The 16,514-nt window shown below is 34.4% G+C and overlaps 1 protein-coding gene across 1 annotated transcript in view; it reads left to right on the top strand.

The window, feature by feature from the left end:
* The window catches only part of LOC145263187 (short-chain dehydrogenase/reductase family 9C member 7-like), a 49,514-nt gene that overhangs the window by 31,890 nt on the left and 1,110 nt on the right, over positions 1–16,514 (top strand). The window contains exons 3-4 of the mRNA XM_080120243.1: positions 12,443–12,704; positions 14,612–14,775. Coding sequence (XP_079976369.1) covers positions 12,443–12,704; positions 14,612–14,775 — 426 coding nt within the window. The remainder of the gene's footprint in view (positions 1–12,442; positions 12,705–14,611; positions 14,776–16,514) is intronic.

The raw sequence follows: 16,514 nt of genomic DNA, 5'->3' as shown, positions 1-16,514 counted from the left end.
TTATAAAAAACAAAACTACTTATAGAAAACAAAACTACTTATAAAAACAAAACTACTTATAAAAAGCAAAACTACTTATAAAAAACAAAACTACTTATAAAAACAAAACTACTTATAAAAAGCAAAACTACTTATAAAAAGCAAAACTACTTATAAAAAACAAAACTACTTATAAAAACAAAACTACTTATAAAAAACAAAACTACTTATAAAAAACAAAACTACTTATAAAAACAAAACTACTTATAAAAAACAAAACGACTTATAAAAACAAAACTACTTATAAAAAACAAAACGACTTATAAAAACAAAACTACTTATAAAAAACAAAACTACTTATAAAAACAAAACTACTTATAAAAACAAAACGACTTATAAAAACAAAACGACTTATAAAAAGCAAAACTACTTATAAAAAACAAAACTACTTATAAAAAACAAAACTACTTATAAAAACAAAACTACTTATAAAAAACAAAACTACTTATAAAAACAAAACTACTTATAAAAACAAAACGACTTATAAAAACAAAACGACTTATAAAAAGCAAAACTACTTATAAAAAACAAAACTACTTATAAAAAACGAAACTACTTATAAAAAACAAAACGACATATAAAAAGCAAAACGACTTATAAAAACAAAACGACTTATAAAAGCAAAACGACTTATAAAAAACAAAACGACTTATAAAAGCAAAACGACTTATAAAAAACAAAACGACTTATAAAAGCAAAACGACTTATAAAAAACAAAACGACTTATAAAAGCAAAACGACTTATAAAAAGCAAAACTACTTATAAAAAACAAAACTACTTATAAAAAACAAAACGACTTATAAAAGCAAAACGACTTATAAAAACAAAACGACTTATAAAAGCAAAACGACTTATAAAAAACAAAACGACTGATAAAAGCAAAACGACTTATAAAAAACAAAACGACTTATAAAAGCAAAACGACTTATAAAAAACAAAACGACTTATAAAAGCAAAACGACTTATAAAAAGCAAAACTACTTATAAAAAGCAAAACTACTTATAAAAAACAAAACGACTTATAAAAGCAAAACTACTTATAAAAAGCAAAACTACTTATAAAAAACAAAACTACTTATAAAAAGCAAAACTACTTATAAAAAACAAAACGACTTATAAAAAGCAAAACTACTTATAAAAATAGAAATAAAATCAAAAACAATCAAGCAAGGTCATTTCGTTCTATTTTTCATTTTAAAACTACTTTAATGTAAACGTTTTAGTTAGTGTTATGTAACACCATTTTAAATTTCATGGACATGTCTGATCATGTGTAAGAAGCCCAGATAACACAAGAACGTGGAGTGGTACGTGACTATGAAGTAAAGTTTCACTTCAGTGATTCGATGTTTTTTATTTTTGTATCATTTGGATTCTTCAGACTACTGTTCTCATCTTGAGTATTACATTTGCACAACATTTCGACCGATAATTTTTATTTAATTATTGCGGACTATTATCCTCATCTTCTGGTTGTTGTTGTTTTCACAACGTTTCGGCAAATTATTCCTCTGGCCTTCGTCAGGTTAACTGTGACGGGATCGTAATGTCGAAACCTCCAACTACATCCACACAATATGCTGCCTTCAATGGCTGTCATCTCACCATGGTTTTTTTGTGGATGTAGTTGGAGGATTCGACATTCCTATCGTGTCACGGTTAACCTGACGAAGGCCAGAGGAATAATTCGCCGAAACGTCGTGAAAACAACAACTAAAAGATGAGGATAATAGTCGAAATAATTAAATAAAAAATTATACAATTTACTCGTCTCCAAAATAATTCCAAACTAATTCAGTTTCGACTGATGTATTCTCCGACTTTCTTCAGGTGTACCATTATGATATTGTGCATATGAGTGTGTGGAAAAGTGTCAGCAGCAGCGAAGGCGAGAAATGGGTGCTTATGGTCGGTGTGAGATCGGAGAAGCAAAGTGCACAGCGAAGAAAATGAACGTGTAAAGTTGAGGACAAGAATGGACGGCTGTGATTGGTGTGCGGTCGGAAGAAGGAGAAATGCGTTCAGGCTAGATGAACATGTGTCAGCAAGAGACTTTTTTTAAAATTGGTGCCGAAAGTAACAGTCATAAATATTTTTGAAAAGAAAAAGAAGTGGGGGATGCTGTTTTCTCTTCCCTGCAACCTCTTTCCCACAGAAGAGACGTTGCGAGCCTGTCTCTGCTTTATCGTTATTTTCATGGCAAGTGTTCGTCTTAGCTCCAATCTATGGTTCCCCCCCCTCGCTAAACTTTCACAAGAAAAACTTGCCTAGCTGAAAACACTATCAATAATTTCCCCCACTCTTTATCTGTTCCTAAACCCAACCATAGATTCCATGAACAAAGTTTCTTTCTTAGAACTGCACACTTGTGGAACTCTCTTCTATTTGCCTGCTTTCCAGCTGACTATAATATGGTCGGCTTCAAGTCCAACGTAAACAAGTTCTTAATGAGCCATTCTCCTTAAGTAACCCAATTTACCAAATTTTCACTACTAACAATTACTATGACATTGTTCCATTGACCACTGTACACTTAGTAACCCCTATCCTCGAGTGGCCTTTGGGTCTTGATAAGCGGTGACTTTGTAAAAATAAAAAAAAAGAAGAAAAAACCTAGATACCTGGATATTTATTTATTTATTTCCTCTTGTTTGTATGTAACCGTTACATCATGGCTTAGCAGATAGAGTACTTGGTAAAATTAATTCAGTTGCAAATGTTACACTTCTGGAGGGTGAAGGTTAAAAAATACTACTGTGAATTACTTAGGACTGCTCCCCAGTTATGACTAGTGGAACACGAACATACTTCCACTATGGATTAAATAAAGGGTTCTGTTCCAAATATGTGCAAATCCCGAGTTTGACAAAAAGATTCCCAAGTTCAATAGGATACACCTGAAGAAGGTTGGAGGTTACATTGGTAGAAACATTTCACAAATAACATTCAAGATGAAAATAGTTTAAGGAATCCAAATAATATGAATAATTTGTTTGTGTTTAACGACCTATTAGCTTCTCTATGGTCATTTAAAGTCACACAGATTTTGTGGAAATTTTGGTGTGTTATTGTAATGATAATAAACTAGTTGGACCTGTGGAAATTCCACAGGGGACTCCTTCATATGTAATATATTGAGATTGGCATTCTGTAGATGTTAAGCGTAAGGAGATGGTCTGATATTATTGTAGCTTTTTTGTTAAAACTGCAAAAGTATTTATCTAAGCTAGCAGGGACGCCCGGCGTAGCCCAGTCATAAAGTATGCTTAAATATGATATTTTAATTCTTGCAGATTTCGTATATATTATTATAGAGTTAATGTTGTATTGATTTTTATATATTATAAAGTTACGATTGCAAAAATAAAAAATATATCTATATGACTTGGGTTCATCAGCTTGAATCGAAACCGAATCCCAAACTTATGAATATATATATATATATATATATATATATATATTGATATAGATAACTTCAGTTCGGTCAGCTATAATCGAGACCAAAACCAAAACTTATAAAGAATTCTTGATAAAATTATTCATAAAAAAAATAGATTACTAAGGTGCTATCAGCTAAAATCGAAACTGATACCAAGACTTATGATAAAATTATTTAAAAAAAATAGAGTATTGGAGTGCCAAAACTTATGAGGAATTCTTCGTAAAATTATTTATAAAAAAAATAGATGACTTAAGTGATCAGCTATAATCAAAACCGAAACAAAAACCAAAATTATAAAGAATTCTTAATAAAAGTATTTATAAAAAAATTAAATGACTTGAGTGCCATCAGCTATAATCGAAACTGAAACCAAAACTTATGAAGAATTTTTGGTAAAATTATTTATTACAAGAAATGAAAGTACATAACAATGTACGGATGTAAGCATGACACAGAAAATAACACTCACGCTATCTTATTAATATAAAGATCCTTATCTAAAAAATTCAGAACCGTAAATTGTTTTTATAAAAAACAAAACAAAACAACCGTTTAATTTAACTTAACAACTTAGAATTATTTCAATGTTTATTATGTAAGTAAAAAAAAATATATATATATATTTAGCAATAACTCAAGCAGGATTTCTTTAGTTTTTTTTTTTAAATTTTATTTTTATGCAAGTCTGTGTGCAGGATGTGTTGTAAAAAAAGGACTCGGCAAAGAATAAGCACGTGACCGTTCAGGAATTGTATTGCATGCTGCATTTCTATGACTTTTGTAAAATTGTTGACCACTGCCTATGTGGCAAATATATATCATCTTATGGTTGTGTCATCCACTGAAGTCAATTAGGATTTAGGATACCTAGGTAAATGTATATTTACTGATTCTATCGACATCTGTAGCAACTATTCCTTTTATGAGAGTTACACTTCGACAGGTGCTACAAATGAAATTAGCGGCATCTGCTAAACATAGCACCAGCAGGTTGGTGCAGCTTTTGTGACACAACTTGATTGCAGATTTTGCGTTTGGTGGAGTTCAAGCCAGTTCCAAACTTACAGATTCTGCATGAAATATTCTCTCAATCTTTGGGTAATTTAAACGTCGCATTCCTCTGCCTGTTCTACAAGTATTTTAATGGTGAATGCTCTGACGAACTGCAGACACTTGTGCCCCCACGACGTAGACACCCTCGACAAACCCGACAGGCAGCTTTTTTTTTTTTTTTTTACACAGTGATCACCACTTATCAAGGCCCGGAAGCCACTCAGGGATAAGGGTTATTGCAAGTACATTACGTTAGTGTGGAGATTTGATGAAGTGTTTACTTAAGGGAGCGGTTCATTAGGAATTTGTTAACGTTGGATTTGAAGACATCCAAGTTGTAGTCCGGTGGGAAGCAGGCAGACGGAATAGATTTCCACAGGCGTGCAGTTCTAAGAAAAAAGCTTTGTTCATGGAATCCACGTTTTGATTTAGGCACAGATATAGAGTGGCGGAAATTTTTCACAGTGGATTCAGCTAGACGGGTGTTTTTCGTGAAAGATTGGCGAGGGGGACCAGAGATTGGAGTTCAGACGAGCACCTGCCATGGAAATAACGATAAAACAAGGATAGGCTCGCAACGTCTCTTCTGTGGGAGAGAGCTAAATCCCCCCCCCCACAGTAGAGATCCCTAGATGTAAAAGATCTTTCTACTCCAGTAGTTTCTTCCCTAGAACCGCTAGACTCTGGAATTCCATTCCAAGTTCCTGCTTCCCTAACTGTATTGACATGCAGAAGTTCAAGTGCAACATGAACCGACATCTTGCTGCCCAAATCCCAACATAGTGCCCCAGTAGTTGCTGCCCCTGATAGTAGTCCCCTACACAAAGTGGCAATTTGCCTTGTTTGGGGTGAAAATGTAATAAAAAAAATGTAATAGAAAAAAAAAAATAATAATGTTGGGACGATGAATCGGGGATGGGAAAAATCGGAACTCTTTGGGGTATCGGAATCAGAAAAATTTATGCATGTTTTCTGATGCCAAAACGATTCTTTTAATTATCTTTTTTGAATTTGATTCTGTTTAAAACAAAACCTTTTATTACTAATAGTCATAATGAAATAATAAATATTTATTGATTTTAAACTATGAGTAAAGCTAAAATCTATAAATCCCCCCCCCCCCCCAACAAGTGTGTTTTTACGTTTGAGAAAATATGTGCACATTTAACACATGCTTTTTTATCGGGAAAAATAACTTTACAGTTAAATATTTAGAGATTTATAAGAATCGGAATCGGTAATTGTATTGGAATACGAAATTTAGCGCAGAATTGGTAATTGTATCAGAATCGGGAAAAATGTTGGAATCGTCCCATCAGTAGTAATTTCAGCCAGTTCAAATTTTCTATTGTCTGACTTTATACAGATATGCTAAAGATATAAAGATATGCTAAAGATATAGATATGCTAAAAATATACAGATATGCTAAAGATATAAAGATATATAAATGATATAAATATATAAACATATGTTATAAAGCTGTTCTGCTTCAGTTGTCTTACAACTTTGCAGATGGCTTTAGAAATCTATTTGTAAGTAATGCTAACGTCCTATGCAGAAATTAGCACTATCATTCAAATTTACTAGGGACGTTGGTTTATGCCTAGAAGGCCTAACAATACTGTGAAAAATTTCCGCCACTTTTTATCTGTGCCTAAATCAAAACGTAGATTCCATGAACAAAGCTTCTTTCTTAGAACTGCACGCCTGTGGAACTCTGTTCCGTCTGCCTGCTTCCCACCGGACTACAACTTGTATGTCTTCAAGTCCAACGTTAACAAATTCCTAATGAACCACCCTCTTAAGTAAACACTTCATTAAATCTCTACACTAACGTACTGTACATGCAATAACCCTTATCCCTGAGTGGCTTCCGGGCCTTGATAAGTGGTGACCACCGTGTAAAAAAACAAAAACAATACTCCAAAATGAACAATACAGATAATGAAATAAAATATTCATCAAGTGCGCTTGAAAGCCAAATCAGAACATAATATAAGGAAAATAAACAAATATTTAACTTGTTTGAAATTTATAACATAAATATATTTCAGAGCCAAACTCCATCCTCAGTATGTTGTTTTCTTTCTTTTTTTCTTTTCTATTTCCTTGCCATATTGTAAAGTTGGAGAAAGAAAAGTCTGTTTATCTTGACGTTATTCTCGCGTTTCCTACGCACAGTTCCAACATTTCAAAATACAACCGCTGAGATAGAACGAGCGGCTCTTTACAAACAGACTTTTTCTTGTTTCTTTCACCAACATTACAACATGGCAAGGAAGAAGAAAAGAAAAAAAGAAAGAAAACAACATACTGAGGATGGAGTATACCTCCGAAATATATTTGTTATAAATTTCAAACAAGTAAAATATTTGTTTATTTTCCTAATGTTACGTTGTGATTTGGCTTTCAAGCGCACTTGATGCATATTTTATTTGATTCAAATTAAATCAACGTTTCTATAACGGAACTCACACCCTTGACAATAAAGATATTATTTTGCATTCTATGACGTCATGCTAAAGCTATGATTGTTTTGTTCTGGTAATGTTTAAATTCTATTCATAAGAAAGGCCAAATAGCTGAAGTGGTAGAATGTTAAACAGAAGATGTCTAGTTTCGGTTTACGGTCATGGCATCCACTTTGTCAGGAATTTATTATTTACTATGGATGCAATATTTTCTATTCTTAAAAGTAGTTATTTCAGTGAAGAATTTATTAAAAAGAACACTGAAAGATTGAAATAATTATTTTTATTCTATTCAAAGGAATGTCTTAGACATGCTCTTGGCATGCTCAGCCATCATGACTAAACTTCCTGATATTCTGAATAAAGAAGTTTTTAAAATGACAAAAACCCAAGTTTGCCCAGAAAGATATCCAGTAAATAAAACGTTGTTTAGTAAATCATTATTTTTTTGCATTTTTTTTTTTTTTTTACTTTTCATACACCAAACATAGTTATAAATATCACTAAAACATCCGCTGTGTCATAAGCTTTATTTTGGTACCTAACTTGTCTAGGTGGGTTGCCTGTAGGCTGAGATAAACCGTATCTCACACAGACACACACATACACACACAGAGGAAGACAGTAAATCGAACTTACTAAGGGAGATAATAACTTCCGGTGAATACCGGAAAAATATGCAGTAAAGAAAATACTTAGTAAATCGTTATTTTTTGGATTTCCATACACCAAACATGGATGTAAATATCACTAAAACATCCGCTGGGGCATAAGCTTCATTTCGGTATCTAACTGTAGACTGAGTTAAACTGCGTCACTCACTCACTCACTCACTCACTCACTCACTCTCTCTCTCTCTCTGTCTCTCTCTCACACACACACAATGGAAATTTATAAGTTATTGAAGCAAAATCATGCTAATCATTTTGTTTTTTCATTTCCTAAAAAATATTTAAAAAAGAAAAACAAAAAAAATCAACCAAGGTCATTTCTATTAACTTTAAAAGTGCTTAAATGAAAACGTTTTCCTTGGTGTGTAAAACCATTTTACATTTTCATGTATTTGTCTGGTCATGTGTTGTAAGAAGCCCAGATAACACAAAAACGTGGAGTGGTGCGTGACTAACAAGTAAAGTTTCACTTCAGTGATTTGATATTTTTTTATTTTTGTATTATTTGGATTCTTCAGACTACTGTTCTCATCTTGAGTCTTGCTTGCACAATATTTTAGTTGATGTAACCCCCGACCTTCCTAGCGGAAAATTGGCAAGATGGCGGCGGCCTTGTGACCATTCTCAGTAAAATCTGAATTTCCTCGGTAAAAAATTAAAAAAAAAAAAAAAATTACTTGATCAAATGAAGCCTTTTTTTTTTGTTTTTTTTTTTAAATTTTTTTTATTTGTTTTTTGTTTTTTTAAAAAAAAATTTTTTTCATGTTTTTTTATGAGAACTTCATTCCATAACGTTTATGTACACCATGGAGATTTTTCTTTACCTTCGTTTGTTAATATCTTTGTTAAACTACATAAGCATGGTCCCAAGTTTTCACTATCACAGAATTAAGACTAACGTGCTTCCTGTTATGACGTTGCTCGATTTTAAATTTAAAAACTGATCCCTGATTTTATAAACAATGAAGCAAAATAATTCTTTCCTTTTAAAACAAAATTTATTTTCCTCTTTTACTTAACCCCCCCCCCCTTCCTTTCAAGTGAGAGAACCTGTTAATATGACTTACCTCGCATGTTCATTTCTGTAATTAATGTTTTACTTCAGCTAGGTTTGCTACAACATGTTTTCAACTCTTATTTTCTTTTCTTTTTTTTTTTTTACATGGTAGTCACCACTTATCAAGGCCCGGAAGCCACTCGGGAATAAGGGTTATTGCATGTACAGTAATCAATGGGATAGTATCGTAGTAATTGTTAGTATTGAAGATTTGATAAATTTCTTACTTAAGGGGACGGTTCATCAGGAATTTGTTTATGTTAGACTTGAAGACATCCAAGTTGTAATCAGGTGGGAAACGGGCAAACGGAAGAGAGTTCCACAGGCGTGCAGTTCTAAGAAAGAAGCTTAGTTCATCGAATCTATGTTTGGATTTAGGCACAGATAAAGAATGGGGAAAATTATTGACAATGGTTTCAGCTAGACGGGTGTTTATCGTGAAAGATTGGCGATGGGGGACCAGAGATTGGAGCTCAGACGAGCACTTGCCATGGAAGTAACGATAAAACAAAGACAGGCTCGCAACGTCTCTTCTGTGGGAGAGAGGTTTCAGGGAAGAGAAAAGGGCATCCCCCACTAAACCACAAAGTCTATTTTGTACTCTGTCAAGGCAGGATAGGCTGTTTTTAGCAGTTCCTGCCCATATGTGGTAGCAGTACTCCATCCTTCCATGTACTTGGCTTTTATATAGATAGAGAATTGCATCAGCAGTGAGGTCTCTTTAATTTTTCCAGCGACCTTGGCAACAGACTTGATGTATGTGTTCCATTTCAGATCAGGAGTAAAGGTCAATCCTAGAAGCTTGTCAAAACATGGAGCCTCCCCAAGACGAGAGCCATCCATTTCAATTGATGCCAGATGGGAATCAGAGCATTGATGATGTAAAGATAGGAGCTTGGTTTTAGATGCATTAAAAGTAACCAGCTACTTTGTGGGCCCCAGGCAACTCCAGGTAGCCCTGCTAGTATTTAATAATTGATTTCATAGAAGCAGACACTTTTATTCTGTTGGTAAAATTGCATCTCTATGTAATCTGATGATGTAACAGGAATGTTGTGATGAACTTCTCAAAGAAAAAAAACAGAATAATTTCCTCGGGAATTTCGAATTGTCTATTCTCATATGAGAAGAAACAGTATCTGTCAGTTCACTTTCTCTATTTTTCCCATTCAGTGCAGAGTTAAACCTCCACCAATTATTAAGCATTTTGTAATATTTCCTACACAAAGATTCACTTGTCTACTTATTTCACATGCTGAGCAGTCAGTATGTCTGCCTTATTAAGTCCCCACTTCCTGTATATACATTCAAGGGAAGTAATCCAGTAATCCATCTAACATTAACAATCTCTCTCTCTCTCTCTCTCTCTCTCTCTCTCTCTCTGTTTCCCTCTCTCTCTGATAAGCACATTTTTTTTGTTTTTGTTTTTAATGGAAATCACTCCACACAAGGCATGAAGCCAAACACATGATATGAGGAGCTAACAAAAATACTGCAAAGTCAAAACTAGCCAATGATAAATCTTCGATGGATAGATTTTGACCCAGAAAATAGCAATTCTTTCTCCTGTGTCAAATGAATGATTAAAGGAGGAAAAAATAAGTTATTAATACAAGACTGTTGAAAGTAAACACAGGATCCACTTTCTACCCTTCTTTTGTATTGAAGTAACTTAATTTTTTTCGAATTACAAATAATTAAGAAAAATAACATGTTTAGGTAAAGATGTCTTCTCCAATGACAAGTTAATCCATAAAATAAAAAAATAAAAAAATGAAATAAAAAAACTAGTAGAATTTTTTTTTGTATCTACATTACAGAAATTTTCGGGACAAGATCAAAGTGTAGTATCTGTTCTTCAGATGCTGCACTTCTATTTCTTGTTCTCTTTCGTTGGAGGAGAAATCCTTCACGATTGAGACAATTTTTATTTTTGTACCTTTTCTCCACGTTAAAAAACGACCCTGGTGTCTAACTCTGTCCCGTGGGGAGGCATAGTAAATAGGTACATTACAGAAATTTGGTTTTGTTCAGAAAAAGTGGGCCAAACAAAACCAGTCGTGGCTGCTTAGTAAGTAATTTAAAGTGTAGTATCTGTTCCGGCAGATGCTGTAATCAAAGTTATATATGTGTGTGTGTGGGGGGGGGGAGTAACCCCACATATCAGACCATTGCTTTTGAGCAATCAGTTTTGGTCAATGTAGGGGAAACCCTTCATACCAATTGTCACTATTCTTGAGGGAACTGGTCCCCCTCCCTTAACTCTCCATGTTAAAAAAACGATCTTGTGCCTAATTTGATCAGTGGGGAAGCAAATAAATACATAAAGTGTAGTATCTGTTCTGATGCTTCACTTAAGTAATTGGTCCTTGGTCAATGTAGAGGAAACCCTTCATACCGAGACAATTACTATTTATTTGGACATTGCCAGCGTGCCCCCTTTTAGGGGGAGCTGGTTTTCCCCCGCATTAAAAACGACCTTGTGTCTAATTTGCTTTCGTGGGGAACCAAATACCATTTGTTCTGATACTACCCTCCAACTTTTTGTTCTCGGTTAATGGAGGAGAAATCCTTCACGACTGAGGCAATTTTTTATTTTTGTTACTGACCAGAGTGCCTCTTTTTGGGGAGTTGGCTTCCCCCCACATTAAATACTGACCTTGTGTCTAACTCTTCCCTCGTGGAGAGGCAAGTAAACAAACAAAAGTAAAGTATACCAGAGTTCGTTTTCAGCATTAGAATCTACTTGTGAAAAAGTGTACCTTGTGTGTATATTAACCAAATTGGGAACAAACAAACAAGAATCTACATATTAATGCGATAGCGCATGTGTGTTATTTTTTGTGTTACGCTTACATCCGCGTTGTTTAATTGTATTGTACTTCCAATTCTTGCAATAAATAATTTTACCAGGAATTCTTGAGTTTTGGTTTCGGTTTCCATTATAGCTGATTGTACTCAAGTCATTTAATTTTTTTATAAATAATTTTACTAAGAATTCTTCAAAATTTTTGTTTTGGTTTCGATTATAACTGATGACACTTACGTCATCCATTTTTTTTTTAGAAATAATTTTAACAAGAATTCCTCATAAGTTTTGGTTTCAGTTATAGCTAATGGCATTTTAATAATCTATTTTTTAAAAATACTTTCATCAAGAATTCTTCATAAGTCTTTGTTTCGTTTTCAGCTGATGGCACCTTAGTAATCTGTTTTTTTTTTATAAATAATTTTTATAATAATTTTATCAAGAATTCTTCATAAGTTTTGGTTTCAGTTTCGCTTATAGTTGAAGGAACTATATATATGTTTGGGATTCGGTTCCGATTCAAGCTAATGCACTCAAGTCATATGGATATATTTTGTGATTTTTACAATCACATCTTTATAATATATAAAAATCGATAGAACATTAACTCTGTAATAATATATACGAAATCTGCAAGAATTAAAATATTATATTTGAACGTATTTTACAACCAGGCTTTGCCGGGCGTTTGTGCTAGCTTATATAAATACTTTTGTAGTTTAAAAAAAAAGCTTCAATAATATCAGAGCGTCTCCATTTACACTGAATATCTACAGAATGACAACATCAATATATTATAGAGGAATGAGTCACCTGTGGAATTTCCACAGGTCACGCTAGTATGACTTTATTATAATAGATATATAACGTAATTTTCTTTTTTTTCCTTTCTTTCAAGGTTTATGGGCTTTAGTGAATAATGCTGGTATCTTGGGGCCACTTGCATTTATCGACTGTTACAAACGAGAAGATTACGAAAAGGTGTTAAATGTGAATCTGTACGGAACAATTGAGACAACAATGGCCTTCCTACCTCTTCTCCGACAAGCTAAAGGACGAATTGTAAATGTAGCAAGTGTTGCCGGGATCGTCTCCCTGCCAACTTGCATTCCGTACAACATCAGCAAGTACGGTGTCGAGGCTTTCTCAGATGGTTTACGGTGAATATGCATTCTTTCTGTGCTTTTTTTAAAAAAAGATTTTTTCTTATTTTTATTAATAAGATATGAAAATATTTTTTCTATGTGTTATGTACACTCTTTTGTAATTCTTTCAAAGAAAAGGACAAGGGGAGATGGGGTAAGAGAAAGGGACAACGGGGAGATGGGCTAAGAAAAAGGGACAACGGGGAGATGGGCTAAGAAAAAGGGACAACGGGGAGATGAGCTAAGAAAAAGGGACAAGGGGAGATGGGGTAAGAGAAAAGGTGAGGAGGAGATGAGTTAAAAGAAACGGATGATAGGAGATTATTAAACCATAACGAAGGTTCTATTTTCTAAAAAAGGTAATAGCTGTAGTTGTGCTTTTCAATGTAAAAAGTTTTTATTCTGTAAAACTCGCAAATATACTTTAGAGCTTTATTAACCAATACATTTCTGGAGGTGGGCTCAGGAAAAAAATAATTTACAATATTGTCGATGTAAAAAATGGTTGTGTTTTAAATTATTATTTTTTTTTAATTGAAGTCTAAAAAGATATTTTTGGTTTGATATGCTTTCAAACGTTCATATTGAAAATATTCCTGTGCTCTATGTTTAAAAAGAATGTATCCTCTATCGCATCTGACTTAACTGCTTGAGTAACCGTTGGTATAGACAACTATAGATATTTTGAGTTGAGTAAGCGTTGGTATTAACAACTGATAACTGTTTTGAAACTGAAGTCACATTTGAAACCATCAGCAATCACTGCAAAAGGATTATAGAAAATGCAGGAGTCATATGCTCAGCAGCCCATCAAGTTCAAGTGGGCATTTTCATTGATAGTACACACCTGAAACTTTAGTCCCCTTTGAAGTAATCTTCTGGCTGCAATGCACTCATACCATTCCAACAACTTCTGGAAAGCCTCAGGAAGTCCTCTTGTATGAGCGTGTCAATGACTCACGTGACAGCTTCTTTCATCTCAATTGTCTCATAACGACAGCCTCTAAGGTTTTCGTTGAGTTTAAGGAATAAGGAGTCTGAGTGACAAGTTTCCCAAGATTTTCATCAGTCTTGAACTTTTTACATAAATTACTTTGCATTATTGCAATGGTAGTTCACCATTGATTTCTTGCTTGTAATGACAGTTGGTTTTCTTTGTAGTTTGAGTGGCAATAAGCTTCGCCAAGATTTCAATACTCTACCCTCATTTTGATACAGATATGATATAGGTCTGAACATCATTCAGACAAATAAATATTAATGAGAGACTTCTTTAATGAGTTTCTAACTCCAATTCACATACTTTTGTTTTACACTTAATTTCCTCCACGGTGGCACTCGTCTTGTAGACACTGAAAATAAAGCACTTCTATGCGAAGCAGTAACATCAGACAATTGATAATGTAACTTTATTTCTCGGTTCTTTGGAGCTTGGAGTCACTTGCCAGGTTGCCTTTATAGGTATGAATGATGTTATCTTTCCTCAGTCTTTCCATTCTCCTTGACTCTTCACATCCTTTTTGTGTAATACAAATCAGGCATTTTTTTGGGGTGTGTGTAAAAGTTTGGATCAAAGGTAGTTTCCGTTCCCTTGCTCTTTTTATATAGGGTGTTCCAAAAGAAGTTGAATTGATCAAATATAAGATAGAACAATAGAAGCATCAAACTAGCAAAAAAAGATTTCAGAGCATCTATATTATCTCTACGAAAGTCATCATGAGTTGTTACACCATCAAGGAGTTGATATTTATCATAGAGTGGTACTTTCAGTTGAATTTAAATTTCAAATCCGTCAGCTTCTTTTGGGACACCCTGTAGGTTGCTTTATTTCTATTTCAACTTATTTGTTGTTAGCCAGTAGGTTGGTTTCTGCACTCAAGTATTTTCCTTAACTATTATTCGTATTTTTGTTGTTATTTTAGTCGTGTGCTTTCCGGCCAGAATGTGTCTGTGCACATGTTAGAACCTGGACTGCATGGAACTCAACTTTTGGATGAAGCTGCCGTTCAAAAAGCAATGTACAGAGATTTCAAAGCCGCCCCACAAGAAGTACAAGAGTATTATGGAGAAAAGTGTTTTGAGTTCTGTAAGTATACGAAAAAAATAGTTTTTTTTTTTTTTTGTTATACGCTTGCTGTTTCAAATAATCCATGGCTCGACAGCGATGAGTCTGATATGGATGTTGTTTTTGTTGGTATTCGTTTCTCTGATATCTTTCTAGTTAGAATTCTTTTCTGAAAGACATTGGGTACTTATGGGAGAGACCACATGAAGGTTGCTAACATCCATAAGTGAAAGTGTTCCTATGGCATGAACTGGATTTGAATTTGGTACACCTAGGTTGTCAGTCTGTGTAGTCAACCACTTAACCACTGTTCTAACAGATTAGAACCCTATGATGAGAACAGACTCAGTTACATTAGCTAGTTTAGCTATACAGTTTGCATAACTAGATGGAAAGAATGCTAGAAACTAAGTTTTCTTCTTTTTTTTTTTACTTGGAAGCCATCACTTATCAAGGCCCGACAGCCACTCGAGGATAAGGGTTAATGGATGTAAGGTGGTAGTGTAGTAATCGTTAACGGTGTAGATTGGGTAAAATTTGATTATTTATGGGGACAGCTCAACAAGAACTTGTTTACATTGGATTTGAAGGCTACCATGTTGTATTCGACCAGGAAGTAGGCCAGTAGAACAATGTTCCATAGGCGGGCATTTCTGGGAAAGAAGCTTTGATCATGGAATCTGCGCTTAGATTTAGGTGCAGATAGAGAGTGGGATAAATTGTTGATAGTGGTTGTAGCTAGTCGAGTGTTTTTTTCTTGTGAGAATTTGGCAAGAGGGAACTATAGATTGGAGTTCAGTCGAGCACTTGCCATGAAAATCACAAGAGAGCAGAGACAAGCTCACAACATCTCTCCTGTGGGAAAGATGTTGAAGGGAAGAGAAAAGGGCATCACCTACTAGGTTTCGAAGCCGGTTTTGAACTTTATCAAGCCTTGATATGGCATTGTAAACAATTTGATACGAATTCCACGTTATGGACGTTGAAGTCACCACAGATGTGGATGTTAGCCGAGGGATGTGCAGATAGTATGTGGTCTGTTTTCTCAGATATGCTCTTAAAGATAGTAACTCCGCTGTTGTGGGGCCGATAGAGGGCAAATATAAATGCAGTGGTGTTAGCAAGTGCAACCCTGAAGCACATATAGGGTAAATTAGGATCTTCTCTAGAGATATCCCTGCCACACGGGAAGCCATCCTTAATGTAGGCACATATTCCATGCCCATGGCGATCTTGGGGGTCAGATTTAGCTGTTAAGTTAGAGTATCCGTTAATTATGAACTCATCTAGGGGAGTGGTCGGCCCTATTCCAGTTTCACTTCGAAATATGTCTGGTTTCGTCTCCTGTAATTGGATTTCAACCTCTGGAAGGTTGGAACGTAGACCCCTGATGTTGGAGAAGGAGACTTGGTAGTAGGGGTCTACGTTGGAAGATGGGGTTCTAGGTTTAATCGAGTTTTTATTCTGGAGATATTTCATGTTGAGGTTTTAGGATTTGTGGAATAGGTCGGCATACTTGGTTAGAGCAGTACAGAGAGGGAAAATAAGAGAGAAAAAGACAGAAAATTTTTTTTTTTTTTTTGTAACACACGAAAAGATAAAGCCGTAACAATTACCCGCTAGTATGGCATCGAGAGGCCCCACCAACCTTTTTTCTAGAATTTACATCAATTCTTTTATAAGTTAATTTCAGTTAACCAGAGTTATGTCCCTTGTGTCAGCTTTTATTTAACCAAAGTTATGCCCCTTGTGTGAGTGTA

This window comes from Euprymna scolopes, chromosome 38, assembly GCF_053919585.1.
Source record: "Euprymna scolopes isolate OS-2025 chromosome 38, ASM5391958v1, whole genome shotgun sequence".
Lineage (NCBI taxonomy): Eukaryota > Metazoa > Mollusca > Cephalopoda > Sepiida > Sepiolidae > Euprymna > Euprymna scolopes.
This window is presented reverse-complemented; position numbering and strand designations above follow the sequence as displayed.